This window comes from Ascaphus truei, chromosome 3, assembly GCF_040206685.1.
Source record: "Ascaphus truei isolate aAscTru1 chromosome 3, aAscTru1.hap1, whole genome shotgun sequence".
Taxonomy (NCBI): Eukaryota; Metazoa; Chordata; class Amphibia; order Anura; family Ascaphidae; genus Ascaphus; species Ascaphus truei.
Window position 1 is genome coordinate 317,044,929 of NC_134485.1, and position 20,516 is coordinate 317,065,444.

Consider the following 20,516-nt stretch of genomic DNA (forward strand, 5'->3'; position numbering starts at 1 on the left):
GTCTCTCCTAGTAGGATGATACCATGAATCTGTTAACTCCTGGGAGAGTTATGTATGTATGTGTCTTTATATAGCACCATTAATGTACATAGCGCTTCACAGTAGTAATACATGTGGCAATCATATAAATAACAAATACAGTAAGTCCTCGTTTTACGACGAATGGCTTATCCGACGCTGTCCAATGCATCCCTATGGCCGGTTTTACGACGCCAAAATGGCTTATCCAACGCTCTTACGAGGCTTTGCAAAGTTGCAACATTATGTCAATCAGAAAGCTGCAGTCAGGGAAATCATCCAGATCAGTCTGTGTGAAGGTTTTGTGGTGTATTTATGCCTTTAAACATGTCTAACAGTTTTATTATACAGACATACCCCGCATTAACGTACGCAATGGGACCGGAGCATGTATGTAAAAAATGTACTTAAAGTGAAGCACTACCTTTTTTCCACTTATCGATGCATGTACTGTACTGCAATCGTCATATACGTGCATAACTGATATAAATAACACATTTGTAACGGGCTCTATAGTCTCCCCGCTTGTGCACAGCTTCAGTACAGGTATGGAGCCGGTATTGCTGTTCAGGATGTGCTGACAGGCGCATGCGAGCTGCCATTTGCCTATTGGGCGATATGTCCTTCCTCGCGAGTGTACTTAAAGTGAGTGTCCTTAAACCGGGGTATGCCTGTACAGTTCTGGATTCAATAAATAGAATCTTTACATCATAATGTATGTGTGTGCAGTATAATCTAATTGCTTGAGTAAAATATTTTGTGTATTTTAACATTAAAAATGCCTTCAGGAACGGAACGTTTGATTTAAACTGGGTTCCTATGAGAAAATGTGATTCGCTTTACAACGCTTCGCTATCCGACGCCATTTTGAGTAACACATTGTGTCGGATAACCGAGGGCTGCCTGTAATACAAATAACAGATCATGAGAATAAGTGCTTCAGACATAAAAGTAACATTTAGGAAGAGGAGTCCTTGCTTCGGGAGCTTACAATCTAATAGGTAGGTAGGAGGAACATACAGAGACAGTAGGAGGGGATTCTGGTAAGTGCGTCTGCAGGGGGCCAAGCTTTATGTATCGTGTATAGTATAAGCCACGTTGCTACTCATGTATGTATTGTGTACTCCCTGATTAAATTGGAAATTAGAGAATGCTCTTCTCTCCGATATCCAGTCAATAAAGTGTCCATGGTAAAGAGAAAATGACGCATGCCTGTCACTGGGATCTCGAGACACATCAGTATTTTGGTTATAGAAAATTCAGGTTTGAGAAGGGGGGTGTATTCCCTTATTACATCCTCGGGAGAACATATTACAGGACTTTGTGTGGTAATGTATAGGTTTTCTGTTTTAAATTATTCTATTTTTTTCAGTTAACTCTGATCCTATTCGCTGTACGTAATGTTTAAATCTTTTTCCTGTACAAGCACGCTTTTTGTATATTTTCCTCCTGACAGAGGGACCAAGGATTCCTTCGGTGTACTGTAGTGCCGACGAGAATTCTAAAACCAATCTGGGGCAATCACCAACAAGACCAAGGTACATACTGGGTACATGCTGAAAATATGCTGGGTACATGCTGCAACATTTCTGCAGACATACTAATGGCCCATCGGATTAACAGCGGGGGTCCCTGGTAGTCTCATTCAAACTGAATGGGACTGCCAGGGACCCCTGCTGTGTTAATCCGATGGGCCATTAGTCTCTGCAGAAATGTCACTGAAATGTTTGCAGCATGTACCTGGATCTTTTTGGTTATAGCCCCAGATTTTCCAAGGCATGTTTAAGGCAAGTGTTAGAATACTTGTCGGCGCACCTGTAAATCCTTAAATTAATACTGGTGGTGGAAGCGTGATAGTGTGTGTAGTGGGAGAGTTTTGCGGTGAGAGTGCCCCACAAGGAGGTGACAGACAACTGGTAGGACAGTTGTTGTTTACCCCACACACACAATTTGATTATAAGCTCTTCAGGCAGGGACTCCTTTTCCTAAATGTCACTTTTATGTCTGAAGCGCTTATTCCCATTATGTGTTATTTGTATTATTTGTTTATATGATTGTCACGTGTATTACGGCTGTGAAGCGCTATGTACATTAATGACGCCATATAAATAAGGATATACATACATACATACATGCACGCAAATGTAATGTGTGTGTGGTTGGAGGTATATGTTTGTATACCGAGCCTGTTATATGACCGTTTACATGTATTTTCATGTACAGATTGAGTACGAGAAGAAGAAGAAAGAAGATGGCAAACGTGCTCGTGCAGATAAGCAGCAGGTTCTGGACATGCTTTTTTCAGCATTTGAGAAGCACCAATATTACAACATTAAAGATCTGGTGGACATCACGAAGCAGCCTGTGGTGAGTAACTGCGCGACAGAGAAAGCAAGAAATGTTCTTCTGAAGGCTGTTATTTTTCATAAGTACATGACAGGGAGCTATTTCTCATATGGGCATAATGTATTGTATACACAGAAATGTCTATTAAAAAAATAAATCAGACTCATCCTATGAGATCTTCAAAGTACAATAAAGAAGTTTAAAGACACAAATTATACACCGGTAGTTTTTGGAATAGTACATGTAAAATGAAGGGAGATTAAAACACATTAGATGTTTTCATAGCATCAAATGATGTTAGCCTTTTTTATAAGGTAATCTAATGGTGTGCGTTAAAAAAAAACAACAACAAAAAAACATTTATCATGTTTTTTTCTAGAACCATAGAAAACAGTAACCCTGCACGCAGGGAGAAAAGTATAAAGGTGCAGCTGACGATGGGGGTGGTTTCCCTGAAAGAAAGTGCTTTTTATCTGCAAATACATTTATATTCCAGCGTGTCCACGTGATTCAGTTATTCTTTTCTCCTTGTGTGCAGAGATTTTTTTTTCTATGGTTTTGGCTATACTGTATGTTGCAGGTTTTTTTTTTTTAAATTTACCTTTCATCTTAACTGGCACCAGAGAAATACTAGTTTCTACCAGTGAGTGCTTTTTCCCTATTTTTTTTAGTATTGCATGTTCTTGAAGATTAAGCATTTCACTTTTTAATCACTCCCTTCTGTGTATATATGTGTATATATATATATACATATTTGCATCTCATCCCAGCCTCTGTTTAAAAGCTGTGTTTAAAACAGCATGCATTGGCTTGAGGATTGGCTTGTGTAATACGAGCTTGAGACAAAAGGTGGCACTGAGTGCTCATTTGCATGTCATTTCCCAGAATCCCTTGCTGCAGTGGAAGCGCTGTATGCTGGGTGACGATGGGGAAAGACAGGGTTGCAGACCTGTCTAAGACATGCAAATGAACATACAGTAATATTTACAGTGGCTATATATATATATATATATATATATATATATGTATATATATATATAGAGAGAGAGAGAGATATTCTTTTCTAATTCCTCTCCTATATGCTTCCTTGGAAACAGCACTGCCTGCCTTCACAGTTGTAACCCCGCCTCATCTTGTTCTGCCTCTTCAGAACTCGGTTCTTCATCCTTATTTATAGACTTACCTTTCTCACTCACAGTAGTCTTCTATCAAGTGTTCTTGTTGCTTTTTAGCACTTTCCTATTCCTTCCCCCTGCACACTTCCCAAGAAACCCTCCTGAAATCCCAATTCTTACTTTCATTTCAGTCTTGTTTCTTTCAAGATTTTCTCTTCTTCCTTTCACTGCATTACACACTAGTATCTCGCACTCATGTACTCCTTTTCAATGTAAACCCTGTCTGCTACTTTTGTCTTTATTGTTCAGTTATGATTGAAAAGGTCCCCTGGCCCCATCATTGTAACTCTCTTGACCAGACGGAGCTCAGCATATGAAAAGAATGACCTAGCAACATAGTGTAATACTGTAAAAAAGAGCAGAATCAGTCTAATGATTAAGGAAAAATGAATTCCTCAGCGAGAGGAAAAAATCGAGCAGATAAGGGGGGAAAAAAAGTACATTTAATAAACAATAAAAACATGTGCAACTATCACAGTTGAATTTTCTCCTCACGCCAGGCGAAAATGTAACTTACAGAAGTTAGGTAAGAAATGTGCATTCAGTGGTATTCTTTACAGGGAGTAGCTGTTTTCCTCACTGGCAGGCACCTTTGGAGTCACATCTACATCTCATCCAGATCCGCTGGTGCGTGTGAGTGATCTTTTTGCCTACCGGGATGTTAGCAAAGCTCTTCTCCTCTCCTACTGACGTCTCGGGCACCGCTAGCCTGCAAATCGGCTTGCGAGAGCAGTTGGAAAAGGCCGGTTCCGGGTTTACTGCAATGCACCTTCGACAGAATAAAGTGCACACGTGCACGCTGCTTGACTATGGCTTAAAGTTTGCTAACTCCACCCTACGCGTTTCACGGATTACTTCGCTCCGTATGGGGTATGCTGTGTGGGAGTTAGATCCGTCCAGTCTCTTACATAGTCCCAATATTTAATTGAAAGGAAACCATGTGATACAATTTTCTATAGATTCATACTTAACCTAAATGCCCTTTGTCCTAAAACTCTGACTGCCCAAAAAAGGTTAAAAAAACATTATAAAATCATAAATGAATTATTATGTTACTTCTTAATACATAATGAAAACATATTGGAATTATATTCATCAATACATACATTTATTAGTGTTTTCTGGATTACATAATTCAGTTATATAATGCAGACATTTATAGGATTAATATAGTCACTAAACATTTTATACATGTCATAATGCAAGTTGTTAGTTCAATGTAATACATTGCATATTATTGTTTTGGTTTTGTTTCAACCAAATACAGTTCATTATACTGAAAATTATACAGCCATTCAACTAGTGAAACTTCACAATTGTGGAAATCCAAATTGAAATATGTGGATTAAGTAGAATTTAATAAAATAAAAATTAGTAAAAAATATTTTAATACAATGACCTTGCTGCATCAATATTAGTCAGGCTGCTAGAGAACATGAAATACCTGTCATATACCAGGTACTGCTCACTAATCGATCATAGGGCTTAAGAATAGCATACTATAATGAATAATGATAAAGAAACTAGTTTGTAACTATTAGATATGTTAAATATTAGTGAATAATGACTCAAAAAATACAAAGAAACCAAAAAAGAACCAACAGAAAAAACTAAGAGGGAACCACAAAGGTGGTGGGCAAATATCCAGAAGGGGAAACACCAGTCAGATATACATCACGCCACAATGCCAGCACCATCACCCATCCAGGAAAGCACTTACACTAAAGTCAATGTTTAGTCCCTGAGGTGCCGACGTTTTTAGTTCATATATCCAATAAAATTCTCTTTTGGCCAATATTGTACAACATATACCATTTATAACACAATTTAATCAGATGGCACCAGCCATAAGGAACACATTAAAAAAACTGGCCTATACCTAGAAGAGATACGGAATTGGCTCAGATCCTTCCAGAAATGCCAAAGGTTATATTTACTAAAGCTGTCAACCTTAAATCAAAATAATCGCATGCTGTCCACTAATTCAGAATAGCCCTAATAACGCTACTTGCTGCACCCGATGCACGGCCTGAAGATATAGTATCAATTGAAAACATTTATACATAAGCTCCCAAGGCTTTAACATCGCCTCACCGATGAGGCTGTGGTTAGTATATATGTTAGTATCATGGTCGTTGCTTGCTATTTTGGGTCACTATACCCTTAGCCATTATTGGCTTGCGTGACCTCTTTTTAGAGGCATTTATTGGCAATTACTCACCAGCTGCATTGGACTGGTTATTAATTGCCTCTATTGTTTATAGGCACATAGTGCTATCGTTTAACGTTTTTATTGTACTCCCCATATTAAATATAGTCTGGTCCGAATATTTTAATGTATATTAAATTAGTTATTTTAACTAACTTATTACGCAATACATATAGGACCAGAATCATTGTCTCTATTTGCTTATCTTATTGTGCAAGGGTACTTTCCCATATACAGACACTGAGTGCACGATATAGGGACTTATCTGGTTGGCAGTGTTTGCTTCATCTGTGTTTTCTTTCCGTTGTTCAGCTTTCATTTATATAGTTACTTATGTATCCTGCTTCTGCATAATACCTCAAACAATATACGCATGCGTTGCATGTGTGTTCTTTTATCCACTAGCTAGCTGTCTAGCAGTGTCAGAAATGCCTTTTTGCACTCTTTGCATTTGTTTGGCGTGCTTATTTCTCCTGACATTTTGTAGTCTTGTACTTTTAGTATTTGCATTTCATGTTGCATGTCAAATAGTACATTGCCTTCACTATACAATTACATTATAATGTTTACTACTAACAATTTAAATCCTAAAGTACTCATTTCATGACCCTCTGGCAGTGAAGAGATGAAAATGAGTGCTCCCAAAATATTTCCTTAATTAGGGTCTAAATAATTCCTTTTTAGGCTTACCAATAAATCTACGTTTCTCTTCTGCCTGGATCCTTTCTCCTTCTCCCTTCTTATTTTCCCATCACTTTTTGAGCAGGCGCCCGCTCGGCATACATTACTTGCTGCCTATGATTTGTATTCAGCTGACAGATCCCCTAGTTTTTTTTTCATTTTGCTGCATTTTCTTGTCACGGTGGATTTTACGGCTCTCGGGACTTTCCATCAAAAATTCCCCACTGCATTTTCTCAGTCTGTTATGTAGTGCTCCCTCTCTTTTCCAAATAGCGACAGCATACATTTTGCGTAGTTTTCCTAGTGAGACTTCTTTTTTATATCAGGCAGCTGACAATTAAATAATTGTGAAGCACATATTTGCAATAAACTAAACATGTAATACCTGTTGAAAGCCTGTATCCAAATACAGACACAGTGACAATGTGTGTGCCCATTTTATATACTTAGAATCACTGTGTTGTATCAGGTATGATTTTGGTAAAAAAGGAAACATGGTAATAACATAACTTGCATGTTCTGTGGTATATGCTATTGTGTGATTTAAAGCTGGGCTTTTGGCAGTCATTCTAATAAACTATCTTTTATTCAATGATGCACATATTCAACAATGCTAAAAAGGTGTTGCTTGGTTGAAGGCTTTCATATAATTGCATTATTCATTATAATTTGCCAAGTCTTTGAACAAAAGGCTTGCGGTGCTGTAACTCTTTTCAGTGTGATTGTATCCCCATGCAGTTTTGAACTTGGTCCACCAGAGAATCGTATTTTAGGACCCCCTTTTGGCCTTTCCCAATCCATCCACTCCCTCACTGTGGACCCTTGGCACCAACCCCTCTACCCTTTCAGCCGTGCTTAGATAAGGCAGGGGTGAGTGAGAACTCTGAATCTGTCACTGCATGCCAGGTCTACCAAGGGGTCCCACCAGGGCTGTGCATACCCCACCCCCCTGGGATTTTCCTTGTTCCCTGGCAAGCCAGTCAGCCCTCGTCTCCATGGCTCCCTATTGTATTGCTGACATGCCCCTTTTGCCTGAGATGTCCCTGAAACTCATCCTTGATTTAGTGGTGTAATCTTCTTTTCCCTACCACTCAAAGCTCTGGGGCACAGATACTCCCCTGATGTACGATGAATACTATTTCTGTCTCTTCTCCTCATTGCAAATAATGTGAAGAGTACTGACAGTGCACCTTTGTTATTTCAATATAAACATGATTACTTTTTTCCCTCACAGTGCTTATTAAAACCAATAACTTAACAAGTCAGCATATGTCTGCATATAATGACTTGAAAGTCAGCTGTTCCAGTAACCTTAATTTAATTTGAAGTATTACACATATACTGTATTGCTTAAGCACACATCGTTTCTATCCCTCCAGAGTGTTTTGCTTACTATATCATGCACTTTTCGGCTTCTGCGGATACCTTATTTACACCACAAGTCTCAGTTTGCAAGATATAATAGAGTTTCAATTAAGTGGACGCATTCAACCAAGCACCATCTCCGCTGCTCCCAACTGATTGTAGGACTAACCACTAGTAGTAACTTTCCAAAGTGGTAACACTCACCCCTCCTAATAAGGTTGCCAGGTGTCCAGTATTGAACCAGACTGTCCTGTATTTGGACACTGCCCAGTAAAAGATTAGAGGTAATACTGGACATGTATGTGTCCGGTAATAGTGGAAAAATATAAAGCGTAATAGAGTGCTAGCACACAATGAACTTATACTAAGATTAACCTAGTGAAAGTGGTTAAGTGAACAAATCACTCACAAATGTTTGCATAAAGATGGTCTGATCACGCGTGACTCTCTCTTAAAAAACAAAGAGGAGTACATAGCATAATACAGTTTTAATGCACAAATGTTTAGATTCAAGGGGGATGGACATACTCTCATTCTCCCGAAAAGTAAATCACAGTCAGCACTTCTGCGTCTGCGCGCGCAGCAGGATACGGTGGCTCACGAAGGACTGGACTCTTCCTCACCAGCTACGGAGTCTTCAGACGTTTTTTGGTGAGGAAGAGTCCAGTCCCTCGTGAGCCACCGTATACTGCTGCACAACGTGGATCGCAGTATCCTGGCGGCAAACGGGGACTTACACCATGACTCTTTCGGTTCCAGAGGCAGTCCCAGAGTGGCGAGAGTGTGCCCTTATAGCATTCATTGTGATTTACTTTTCGGGAGAATGGGAGTGTGTCCATCCCCCTTGAATCTAAACATAGTAGATGAGGTTGAAAAAACACGTAGGTCCATCAAGTTCAACCTATGCTAAATTTAGACAACAGATACTTTATACTATATCTATACTTACTTAATGCTCCAGAGGAAAGCAAACAAAAAACCCCATTAAGGGGAAAAATTAATTCCTTCCTGACTCCAAGAATTGGCAATCGGATTAATCCCTGGATCAACATCCTTCCCATGTATACTTATTTGGTATATCCCTGTATACCTTTCTCATCTAAAAAGATGTCCAACCTTTTTTTGAACAAATTTATTGTATCTGCCATCACAGTCTCCATGGGTAATGAATTCCACATTTTAACTGCCCTTACGGTAAAGAACCCTTTCCTTTGTTGCTGGTGAAATTTCCTTTCCTCCAACCTTAAGGGATGGCCCCGAGTCCTTTGTACTACCCGTGGGATGAATAGTTCTTTTGAAAGCTCCTTGTATTGTCCCTGAATATATTTGTATATAGTTATCATATCCCCTCTTAGACGCCTCTTTTCTTTTTTTTTTTTCCAAATTTTTTTATTAGGCATTTAGATTATTCACAGTATACATGAAACAAACGATAATACAGCCTAATACAGATTTTCTCCTTTTGTTGGTTAGAGAAACCGGAAATAAAAGAGGAAAGCTCACCGCTCCCGTGACCCTCCAGGGGCTATGTGGGGAGCGCGAGTATGGAAACAGAGAGTAAGAGTGGGAATAGGAAGGGGAGGGTGGGTGGGGGGGATACCCATTGCTTCCCGTGTCCTCAGTCTATTTTCATTGGTGCCCCTGACCTGGTTTTCCTTTCTCTCTCTCTCTTTTTTTTTTTTTTTTTTTCATATGTGGATTAGTGGCGTAGAGGTGCCATATGGGATAGCCACGGATCCCATGTTTTGTTAAAGGAGTCAGTGGATCTTTTCAAGAAGGCAGATAGTTTCTCCATATTCATCACCTCTTGCACCCTATTTTTTACCGTTTGTTTTGAGGGGGGAGACACCTTCTTCCAGGCGGCCGCCACCGCACATCTAGCCGCTGTAAGAATGAAGGAGATTAGTTTACTTGTTGGTCGGTCCAAATTTTCTAAGGGCCTGGCCAACAGGTAGGTCAACGGGTCAATAGGGATTTTGAGGTCTGTGACCTCCTCTATTAATTTTTGTATTGTTCCCCAATATTTTTGAATTTCCGGACATGTCCACCAAATATGGGCCATGTCCCCCTTCTGACCGCAACCTCTCCAGCATAAATCGGACGCCTGGGGGTAAATTTGATTTATTCTAACTGGGGTAAGATACCAGCGAAACAGTATTTTATATATGTTTTCTTTGATTGTGGTACATATGGAAGTTCCTGGGGCATTTTCCCAAATTCTTTCCCAATCCTCTCGGTCTATAACTATTTCCAATTCTGCTGCCCAATGCAGCATATAGTCATGTGTAGGGGCTTCTATGGCCCTTTCCAATTCACCGTAGATTTGTGTTATAAGACCTTTCTGGTGGCCTGTTTCTCTACAGAGCCGCTCGAAACTGGTGAGAGGGGGAAATTTCAACGTTGGGGATAAAGTTTGAATAAAATGCTGAATTTGTAGATACTTGAAGACATCCAATCTTGCTATTTCATATTTGGTTTTTAGGCGTTGATAACTCAGGAACTCCTCAAAGCTCAGGAGGTCAGCAACCGCTCTAATATTTTTTGTTTTAAATTGGTCCCATTGTCTGGGCTCACAGCCAGGGGGGAATTTCGGATTTTTATAAATTGGTATGAGTTGGGATTGAGGTGTGGTGAGCTTAAATTTAAATTTGCATTTCGTCCAAATCTCCCATGTGTGTCTCATTGGGCCTAACTTAAATTTACTGTTCTGCATGTCTTCCCTGCTCAGGGACCAAAGGCAAGCCGGCAGTGAAGGCGTCCCGGCGTAGTATGATTCTATGTCTAGCCAACAGTATTGGTTTGGGTTGGCGTTCCAGACTACTACACTGGCGACACACTTTATTCGAGCTCGGCTAGTCCCACGAATTCGGGTATACCCGGGTGTATTGAGGTTTGTGACTGTTTTCTGCCCGAGTGCATTGAGGTATTTTCCAGGCAGGGATTGAAGCATTTTATTCCCGCTGGCTGCAATACTGCACAGTATATATATATATACTGCATTACAATTCATGAATTTATGCCATCTGGTAGACACGCGAAGCATTGCAGCCTATTAAATCCTAATCATTATCATTTAACAGATCAGCCGCCCGTCAGCCAGGCATGAACCCAGGCTGGGAAGGCAAACGCAACGGGGCTTGTCAGAGGTGAGGAGCGGCGCATTCCAGGTATCTGCCAGGTACATACTGGGTATTTGCTCGAATAAAGTGTGTCGGTGCAGTACCTGTCGCAATTGGGCGGCTTGGTAGTATTTTGTGATGTCTGGAACACCAAGTCCTCCTCTCCCCCTTGATGCCAAAAGAACTGTCCTGGTGATTCTGGGTTTCTTACCCTGCCAAATAAAGTGGAAGATTAGTTTTTGAATGTTCTTTAATTCTGAGCCAGGGATGTGGACCGGGAGAGTCTGAAAATAATATAATAATCTAGGGAGTATGTTCATTTTAACTGATATCATCCTCCCGATCCATGATATCTGATATCCTCCCCATTTATCTAGATCTTGTTTGATTTTCCGGAACAGTCGGATAATTTTGTTGATATAGGGATTGGTAGTTCCTCGTTATCTTTACTCCCAAATATTTGATACTCGAGGAGCTCCAATGATAGTTAAAGTTTAGTTTGAGGAGTTTCACCTCTGGCTCTGGCAGGCTTAAATTTAGTGCTTCCGATTTGTCATTATTGATTTTATAACCTGAAATATCTCCAAAGTCCCGGAGCTCTTTTTGGAGGTTAGGTAGGGATGTTTGGGGTTGTGTAAGGGTTAGGATGACATCATCTGCGAATAGCGATATTTTGTGCTGCCTGTGTCCAATTTCTATTCCTTTGATGTCTCTATTGGCTCTAATTGCAGATGCTAGGGGTTCTATGGTTAATGCAAAGAGGAGAGGAGATAGGGGGCATCCCTGTCGAGTTCCATTAGTAATCTCAAATCTCTGGTTACTGCCCCCTGGTAGTTTTACTGTTGCAGACGGGTTTTGATATAATCTACGGACTCCTTCTAGGTATGCGTCTTTGAATCCGAATTTACACATAACTTGGTCCATGAATAGCCAGTCTATTCTATCGAACGCCTTCTCTGCATCTAGGCTTAGGAGTAGTGCTTTGGTCTCTGTGAGATGGACATGTTCAATAATGTCTATTATCTTCCGAGTATTGTCCGAGGCCTGTCTGCCTGCTACGAATCCTACTTGATCACTATCTATTAATCTCGGTAAGATGGGGTTTAATCTATTTGCGAGTATTTTGCTATATAGCTTGAGATCACAATTAAGCAGGGAGATTGGACGATAGCTTCCACATTGCATCGGGTCCCTGCCTTCTTTATGTATAATGGCCAGGGTGGCCAGGGACATTGACGTGGGGATTTGATTTCCTTCCATGAAATCGTTAAATATCTTTAGAAGATGCGTGGATAGTACTGGCAAGAATCTCTTATAGTAGACATTAGTGAACCCGTCGGGGCCAGGAGACTTAGTAATTTTTAGTGATTTGACCGCCTCTTCCAGTTCCTCTTTTGAGATCTCAGCGTTGAGGACTGTGTTTTCCTCCTCCGTTAGTGTGGGGAGCTTACATTTATCTAAATATTGCGCTATTAATTCGGATGCTATTGATTCAGGCCGGCCATTTTTTGATCTTAGATTATACAGTTCGGTGTAAAATTTTGTAAATTCGGCTGCTATTTTGCTATCACTATGTTGTATCTCACCAGACCTACTCTTGATTGCCGTGATTTGGGACCGTTTATGTACCCCTCTTAATTTAGTCGCCAAAAGTCTGTCTGCCTTGTTCCCCTTGTCATAATATTGTTGGTTAGTCCATTTGAGGGCCTTCTCAACATCCTCCAGCTGGATTTGTCTCAGGATGATTGAGTAATGAATCATTTAGTCTCCATGAGTAATTTATTGTTTTTTCAAAGGGGGTCGTCAAGGTTAAGGTAATCGGGGCATGATCAGACCATGTGATTGGTCCTATGTCGGAGTCGGATGTCGCCGCCACCACATTTTTTGTGGCCAGAAAGTGGTCTATTCGAGAGTAGGTCTGGTGAGGTGCTGAGTAAAAAGTATAGTCTCTCTGGCCCTGATGTTGGGCCCTCCATATGTCCACCAGTGAGAACTCGCTTAAGATTCCCCTAAACCTTTTCCCTATGATCTGGGAGGGGGTTGTGCGGGGGGGACCCATTGTGGTTGATCTGTCCTCGGTAGGGTTAAGGACCATGTTTAGGTCTCCTCCCACTATCATCGATGACAGATATCCCGGGTCTATGCCCTCGAGAACTTTCTTTAGGAATTCTGTTTGGTTCTCGTTCGGGGCATATACATTGACCAGAGCGATTGCTGAGCCCGCTAAGGAGCCATATACCACTAGAAATCTACCCTCTGGGTCCGCAGTTGTTTTGATATGATTGAATGGGGTGCCCTGTCTGATCAGGACAGCTACACCCCTCTTTTTACTAGTAAACGATGCGCAAAAACACATTGGGAACACTTTTTTGAATAAATTTGGGGGGTCTTGTGATGTGAAATGGGTCTCCTGTAGGAATATGATATCTCCCCCTGATCTTTTCATATCTTGAAGTGCTACTCTCCTTTTTCGGTTATTTTGGAGGCCTTTTACGTTGAGTGAGGTTAATTTAATTGTGGCTTGGCTAGCCATTTGAGTTCTTTTTTTTTTTTGGATAATACCATAAGGCCTTCTCTTTCCCACTTGAGAGGCCATGATCCAGTAACTCTGAGTCTGGTTTAAATTTCTGAAGGTATAGAGGTTGTGTGTTTTTTTCGGTTAGAATAGATATCTTAAGCTGAGGAAGGGGGGCGTGGGAAGGGGTAGGTGGGGGTGGGGTGGAGATCTGCTGGGACAGGGTCAGCAGATAGAGATAGATTGTAGCAAGGCCCACAAAAGGCCTTAACATATTTTCACCAGCCTTAAGAACGGCCGGCATTTGGACCAGGTGGGTCCCTTGGGGGTGATTCCGGGTTCGTCAACCATTGGAGGTCAGAGGGGTCCAGAGGGAGGAGGGGGGGGAGGAGGGGGGAGGGGGAGGAGGGAGGGGGGGGGAGGAGGGATGAGGCGGGGGGAGGGGGGGGGAGGAGGGATGAGGCGGGGGGAGGGGGGGGGAGGAGGGATGAGGGAGGGAGGGGGGGGGAGGAGGGATGGGAGGGGGAGGAGGTGGGCCTGGTTGCAGTTCAAACATTTCAGACATATCCCATTTCTGTATAACACAGCTATTATGTAACTCTGCGTAAAAGATATATTGTGAATCGTTTTGTGACTAAATAAGATTAATACAACTTTATTTTATATATTCGTTTCCTCTTAGTATGTTTCCCCCGTTGTTTTTGTGCTTAAGTAGGGTGCTAGGTGGGTTTGCTAGTAAGGGTGGGGAGGGGGGGTGGGAGAGAAGGGGAGAGGGGGGGGGGTGTGGGGGAATAGGGGGGAGAGGGGGGGGGGGGAGAAAAAGAGGGGGGAGGATGGGGGGAAAGGAGGGGGGGGACGTGGGACATGTGAGTGTGTGGGGAGAGGGGTGGAAGAGGGGGGTTATGCATGAGGAAGGGGGGAAGGGGGACGGGGGGGCGATTGCGTGTCTGGGTTACAGGGGGGGGAAGGATAGAGGGGAAGCAAGGTGTTAATTGAGATATAACAGTTATATTATTTTAATCTACTCACGACCTCCGGATCATCACTATTAACTTATGATTTTAAGTTCTTTGATTCAGTCTGGGTGGCCCGTCTTCCTGGTATCCTAGCCGCCCCTAGTCCCACAGACTGGGGAGTCCTCTGTGGCAACGGGGTCCATGGATCGTTGGCGGAAAGGCTGGATGCCGACACCGACCCCCCCCCCCTCCCCCCAATCCAGAGCTCCGCTCCACGGGACCGGAGAAACCGGCAAAAGGAGGGGGAGGGAGATCACATTTAAAGCGGGACCGAAAAGCCGGAGATTGAGGCTGGTGGGGGCAAAACCGGGATCTAAATTCCTCTTATGCTCCGGAGTTAGAAGATCAGCGATCCTGCTGCTCCGGGTTGAGTCAGTCGGTTTCCCGGTCTTACCGTCGGCGGACGGGATCCTATTCGGAGTCATCGCGGGAGTAGGCGACTCGTGAACCAACTTGGAGGGCGGTGTGCTGTATCAGCTCATCCTAGAAGTTGGCGGCTTACTTCTTGGTGCTGTTCTGGTCTGGTAAGATGATTTTAACGGTGAGCAGAGGCGCCCCCCCTCCTCGAAGTCTCCTCAGAGCCATCTCGTGAACAGGCGCCTCGTGACTTCACATTGGGAGTGGAGGTTGGCGCCGGATTACCATGGGGGTCCGCGGCCCGCGCTCCAGTGCGGCCCCGGACCAACAAGGTAAGTGGGGGCACTCTTCCCCCTCCGGGTCTGTCCGGGGGGATTTATCTGAGTGCCGCGGCGGTTGTCATTTTTCTCTAGGGTGTTGGGCCGCAATTCTCTCCGATGTTCGGGGGGGGTCTCCTGATGTATTTTCAGCGGTAGGATTGGTCGTTATCCACGTTTGAGGTGGAGTTAGACCTAATGCTTTTGCGAAGGGGGCCATGTCCACGGGGTATTTCATGGACAGGAACTTTCCATTCCTGTTAACTGTGAGTCTGAAAGGGAATCCCCATCTGTATTGGATTCCTTTCTCGCGGAGTAGGTTGGTTAAGGGTTTTAATTCACGTCTGCGGTCTCTCGTTGCCTTTGACAAGTCGTTATAGACTTGGAGAGTTTCATTTTGAAAGGTTATTTCCCCCAGGTCCCGGCAGGCTGCAATTATTTTTTCTTTTGATGTGTATTTATGCATCTTTATTATAATGTCCCTACGCCGCCTCGGGTCGTCTGATTTAGGTCCTAGGGCACGATGAGCCCTATCCATTTCGAGCTCTTTCTCCTCCAGCTCCCCGCATACTAGGTTAAAGAGCTCCATGAGGTATGGTCGGAGTTGATCCTGTGCGACCGACTCCGGTACGTTCCGGACGCGGATGTTTTGGCGCCGGTCACGATTTTCTTGCTCCTCCATAGCTTCTTTAAGGAGGGTGATCTCTTCTCCTAGACGGCCTATCTCTTCCTCCGCTTCACTCTGTCTTTGTTGAGACTCAGTGAGTTTTTTCTCCAGGGTAGTTGTTTTCTCTGTCAGCCCTGAGATTTCCTTCCTTATGTCGCTCACTGCGGTTCTGAGCTCAGTCTGAAAGGAGGATTGGAGCGTCGTTGCCATAGCCCCCAGGAGTTCTTCCAAGTATGCCCTGGTTATGGGTTGATCAGGGCTTGCTGGGGTGCGATCTTTTGGCTGGGTTTTTTTCCCTGAAAGCGCCGTGGCGCCATGCGGTCCGCCGCCATCTTTGGGCTCCATCGTGCTGTCCCTGGCCCGTTGCGACGGAGAAAAGTATTTAGCAACTCCCTGATTGCTCGCTTTTTTGGCTTTTGACATCGCCTAGTTCTTTAGCTATCCGGGGGTGTAAGTGTTACCCGGCAATTTTGGGGAAAAATGTGGGTTTTTGCGTCTTTTAATGCGCGGGTCTATGGAGCTCCTCTTCTACCCGTCCATACCGGGTGACGTCACCGGAATTCCCCCCATTAGGTTTTATTTAAAATCATGCATGTCCCCTTTAATTATGGGGGGTGGGCTGTGTACAGGCTCTTTGTGCACTTCTGCAAAAGTGCTCTTTCCCCAGGGGATGTCACTTCTGGGTCTTCCCAATCTCCTGGAGTCCCTGGTCTGTGGTTTGTGGTTTTTGGGGAGTGGGGAGGGGGGGGGGTGGTGTAGGGGGCCGGGGTAGTCCGCACACTCTGCAGGCACTTCTGCAGAGTGCTGGGTCAAAATGGCCGCCCCCGCTCCTCTCAACTCCCTGCTGCAGCCCCACCAACCTCCAGTCGCACACTTGCAGCCGCCCGGGGACTAACGGCAGACAGCCTCTCGTCCCGCTTCTTACCCGGCCACCCACGCACTGTGGGGTCAAGGAGGAGCGCCGCTCTCAGCCGCGTCCGGGCCGTCCCCTGGGGAAAATGGCTGCCACACCACGTCTCCCGGCCCCTACGTGCTCTCCGCCGGCTGGTTGGTGTTTTTTTTAAAAAGTTTATTATTTATTTAGTAGCTCCGCCGCCCGCGCCTTCCGCTGGTGTATTTGGGGGTAATTCCCTGTGGGTTTGCAGGGGAAAGGCTGCTTTACGGGGCTTTGGGGCCCGGAGCTCTTGAGCTGCACGTCTTCTCGGCTCTGCAGTTGGCCACGCCCCCCAGACGCCTCTTTTCTAATGTAAATAAATCTAATTTAGCTAGCCTCTCCTCATAAGTTAGAATGTCCATCACCTTTATTAATTTGGTGGCTCTTCTCTGCACTCTCTAGTTCCATAATGTCTTTTCTTAGGATTGGTGCCCAAAATTGCACTCCATATTCAAGGTGTGGTCTTACTAATGCTTTGTAAAGGGGCATAATTATGTTTACTTCCTTTCCATCCATTGCCCGTTTAATGCAAGATGAGATCTTGTTTGCCTTTGCAGCTACTGCATGACATTGGGCACTATTGCTAAGCCTGCTGTCTACAAGCACTCCTAAATCCTTCTCCATCAAGGATTCCCCCAATATATCTCCATTTAATTTGTAAGTCGCCTTTTTATTCTTGCATCCCAAATGCATAACCTTACATTTATCTGTATTAAACCTCATCTGCCATTTACCTGCCCACGTTTCCAGTCTCTCCAAATCCTTATGAAGAGAAATTACATCCTGCTCTGATTCTATTACCTTACACAATTTAGTATCATCAGCAAAGATGGAGACTTTGCTCTCGATCCCAACCTCAAGGTCATTAATAAACAAGTGAAAAAACAGGGGTCCCAGTACCGATCCCTGAGGTACTCCACTCACGACTTTAGCCCAACCTCAAAAAGCTCCATTTATGACAACCCTCTGTTGTCTGTCCTTTTACCAGTTTTAAATCCAGGGGAATATATTATTACTGAGTCCAATTTTCTTTATTTTGTACACCAACCTCTTGTGTGAAACCGTATCAAAAGCCTTTGCAAAATCTAAGTAGACCACATCAACTGCATTACCCTGGTATAAATTCCTACTTACCTCCTCAAAGAAACAAATAAGGTTAGTTTCGCAAGATCTATTCTTCATAAATCCATGCTGACTATTACTAATAATTTTATTTTCCATTAGGTATTCCTGAATATTATCCCGTATTAAACCTTCAAGTAGTTTCCCTACTATTGAAGTCAGGCTTACAGGTCTGTAATTTCCCGGTTGTGATCTAGCTCCCTTTTTAAATATAGGCACCACATCTGCTTTACGTCAATCTTGTGGTACTGAGCCTGTGGAAATGGAGTCCTTGAATATTAAATATAATGGTTTTGCTATTACTGAGCTTATCTCCTTGAGAACTCTTGGATGTATGCCATCGGGGCCAGGTGCCTTATTTACTTTAATTTTTTCAAGTCGCTTATGAACTTCTTCTTCAGTTAACCAATTGTTCATTAATATGGAGGTTGTGGCTTCCTCCTGCGGCACTACTATTGAACTTGATTCTTCCCTTGTAAACACAGAGGCAAAGAATTTGTTTAATACCTCAGCTTTTTCCTTATCTCCAATAATCTGCCTACCCATCTCACACTGAAAGGGTCCTATATTTTCTTTTCTCATTTTTTTGTTATTGAGGTACTTAAATAACTTTTTAGGGTTGACTTTACTTTCTATTGCAATTCTTTTTTCATTATCCATTTTTGCTCATTTGATTGCCCTTTTGCAAATTTTGTTACATTCCTTATAATTCTGTTACGATGTCTCTGTCCCTTCTGACTTAAATAATCTAAACGCCTTCCTCTTCTTGTCCATTTCCTCCCCTACCTGTTTATTTAGCCACATTGGTTTTGACTTATTTCTTTTATACTTATTACCCAAGGCTATACACTGATAAGTGTGCTTTTCTAACAATGTTTAAAAGACTGCTCATTTATCTTCTACATTTTTCCCTGGAAAAACATCATCCCATTGTATTAGTACTAGATTAGACCTCAGTTTATTAAAATCTGCCTTTCTAAAGTTTAAAGTCTTTGTTGAACCCAAGTAATCTGTTTTTTGATAATTTATTTCAAATGAGACCATGTTATGATCACTGTTACCCAAATGTTCCAGGACTTGAATATTTGCTATTACTTCTACATTGTTTGATATGACCAAATCCAGAACTGCCCCTCTCCTGGTTGGTTCCTCAATAATTTGGGTCATATAATTGTCTTTAAGCACCCACAAAAACCTGTTTCCTTTTGTTGTAGCGCTAATCTCATTGCCCCAGTCTATGTCTGGATAATTAAAATCCCCCATTATGCAAACATGACCTAGCTTTGATGTCTTCTCCATTTGCAAAAGTATTTTAGCTTCCTCAATCTCACAGATATTTGGTGGTTTATAGCATTTTCCCACAAACATTTTCTTTATACTTTTACCGCCACTGCTAATTTTTATCCACAAAGTCTCTACATTTTCATCATTCCCTTCATAGACATCATCCCTTATAATAGGTTTTAGATCCGGTTTAACATATAAACATACTCCACCTCCCCTTCTATTTGTTCGATCCTTCCGAAAAAGAGAATAACCCTCTAAATTAACTGTCCAGTCATGAGTTTCATCCCACCATGTTTCAGTAATGCCTATGATATCATACTGCTCCCTGGCAGCTATTAATTCAAGCTCCCAGACAAAGGACAACAGAAACAAAGTGAAAAGCAAGCGCAATATCTATTTTAGATGTTTGTATAGCCAGAATATGCAGATATTATATTTAGTGGGGATATTTTTGCAAGTACAATACATGTAAAGATATGCCAATAAAAAACTGGGAGTAGGGACAGCAGTGCTGTTATTTTCTGAATGTGGTACAGAATAATATAGGGTTTGAGACCTTTGCTCTATAATTTGTAATGGTCCAACTCAATTTAAATGCCAAATTATTCACTTTTAAGACAATGTGCCCAGTTGCAGTAATGAAAATACAATCGTATTCGCAGTCTTCTGCAGGAGACATTTTAACAGCATAATGTAGTCCCCCCAATAAATCCCTTTTGGGGTGTTAAACTAAAGGAGACGTAATGCGTGGAAGAAAAAATCCACACACACAGGATCTAATGCAATACAGACATACCCCGGTTTAAGAACACTCACTTTAAGTACATTCGCGAGTAAGGACATATCGCCCAATAGGCAAACGGCAGCTCGCGCATGCGCCTGTCAGCACGTCCTGGAAAGCAATACCAGCTCTCTACCTGTACCGAAGCTGTGCACAAGCGGGGAGACTATAGAGCCTGTTACACATGCGTTATTTACATCAGTTATGCATGTATATGACGATTTCCGTACAGTACATGCATCAATAAGTGGTAAAAAGGGAGTGCTTCACTTTAAGTACATTTTTGCTTTACATACATGCTCCGGTCCCATTGCGTACGTTAATGCGGGGTATGCCTGTAAGCTAAAATTGAAACGGGTTAAAGCAGCTGTTCTGGCAAAATTATACATATAGGCATACCCCGCATTAACGTACGCAATGGGTCCAGAGCATATATGTAAAGCGAAAATGTACTTAAAGTGAAGCACTACCTTTTTCCCACTTATCGATGCATGTACTGCACTGCAATCGTCATATACGTGCATAACTGATGTAAATAATGCATTTGTAACGGGTTCTATAGTCTCCCTGCTTGCGCACAGCTTCGGTACAGGTAGGGAGCCGGTAT

General features: G+C 42.6%; 1 protein-coding gene across 3 annotated transcripts in view; it reads left to right on the forward strand.

Annotated features, from left to right (window-relative positions):
• Positions 1–20,516, forward strand: part of GTF2F2 (general transcription factor IIF subunit 2) — a 196,372-nt gene that overhangs the window by 163,520 nt on the left and 12,336 nt on the right. For 2 of the 3 annotated variants that reach the window (XR_012799933.1, XR_012799934.1), the window contains exon 11: positions 2,242–2,324. Coding sequence is in view for 1 of the 3 variants with exons in the window: in XM_075591111.1 (XP_075447226.1) it covers positions 2,242–2,385 (144 nt within the window). In the remaining 2 variants the exon portion in view is untranslated. Of the gene's footprint in view, positions 1–2,241; positions 2,386–20,516 lie in introns of those variants that run through there. The other variant, XM_075591111.1, reaches the window with a different exon arrangement.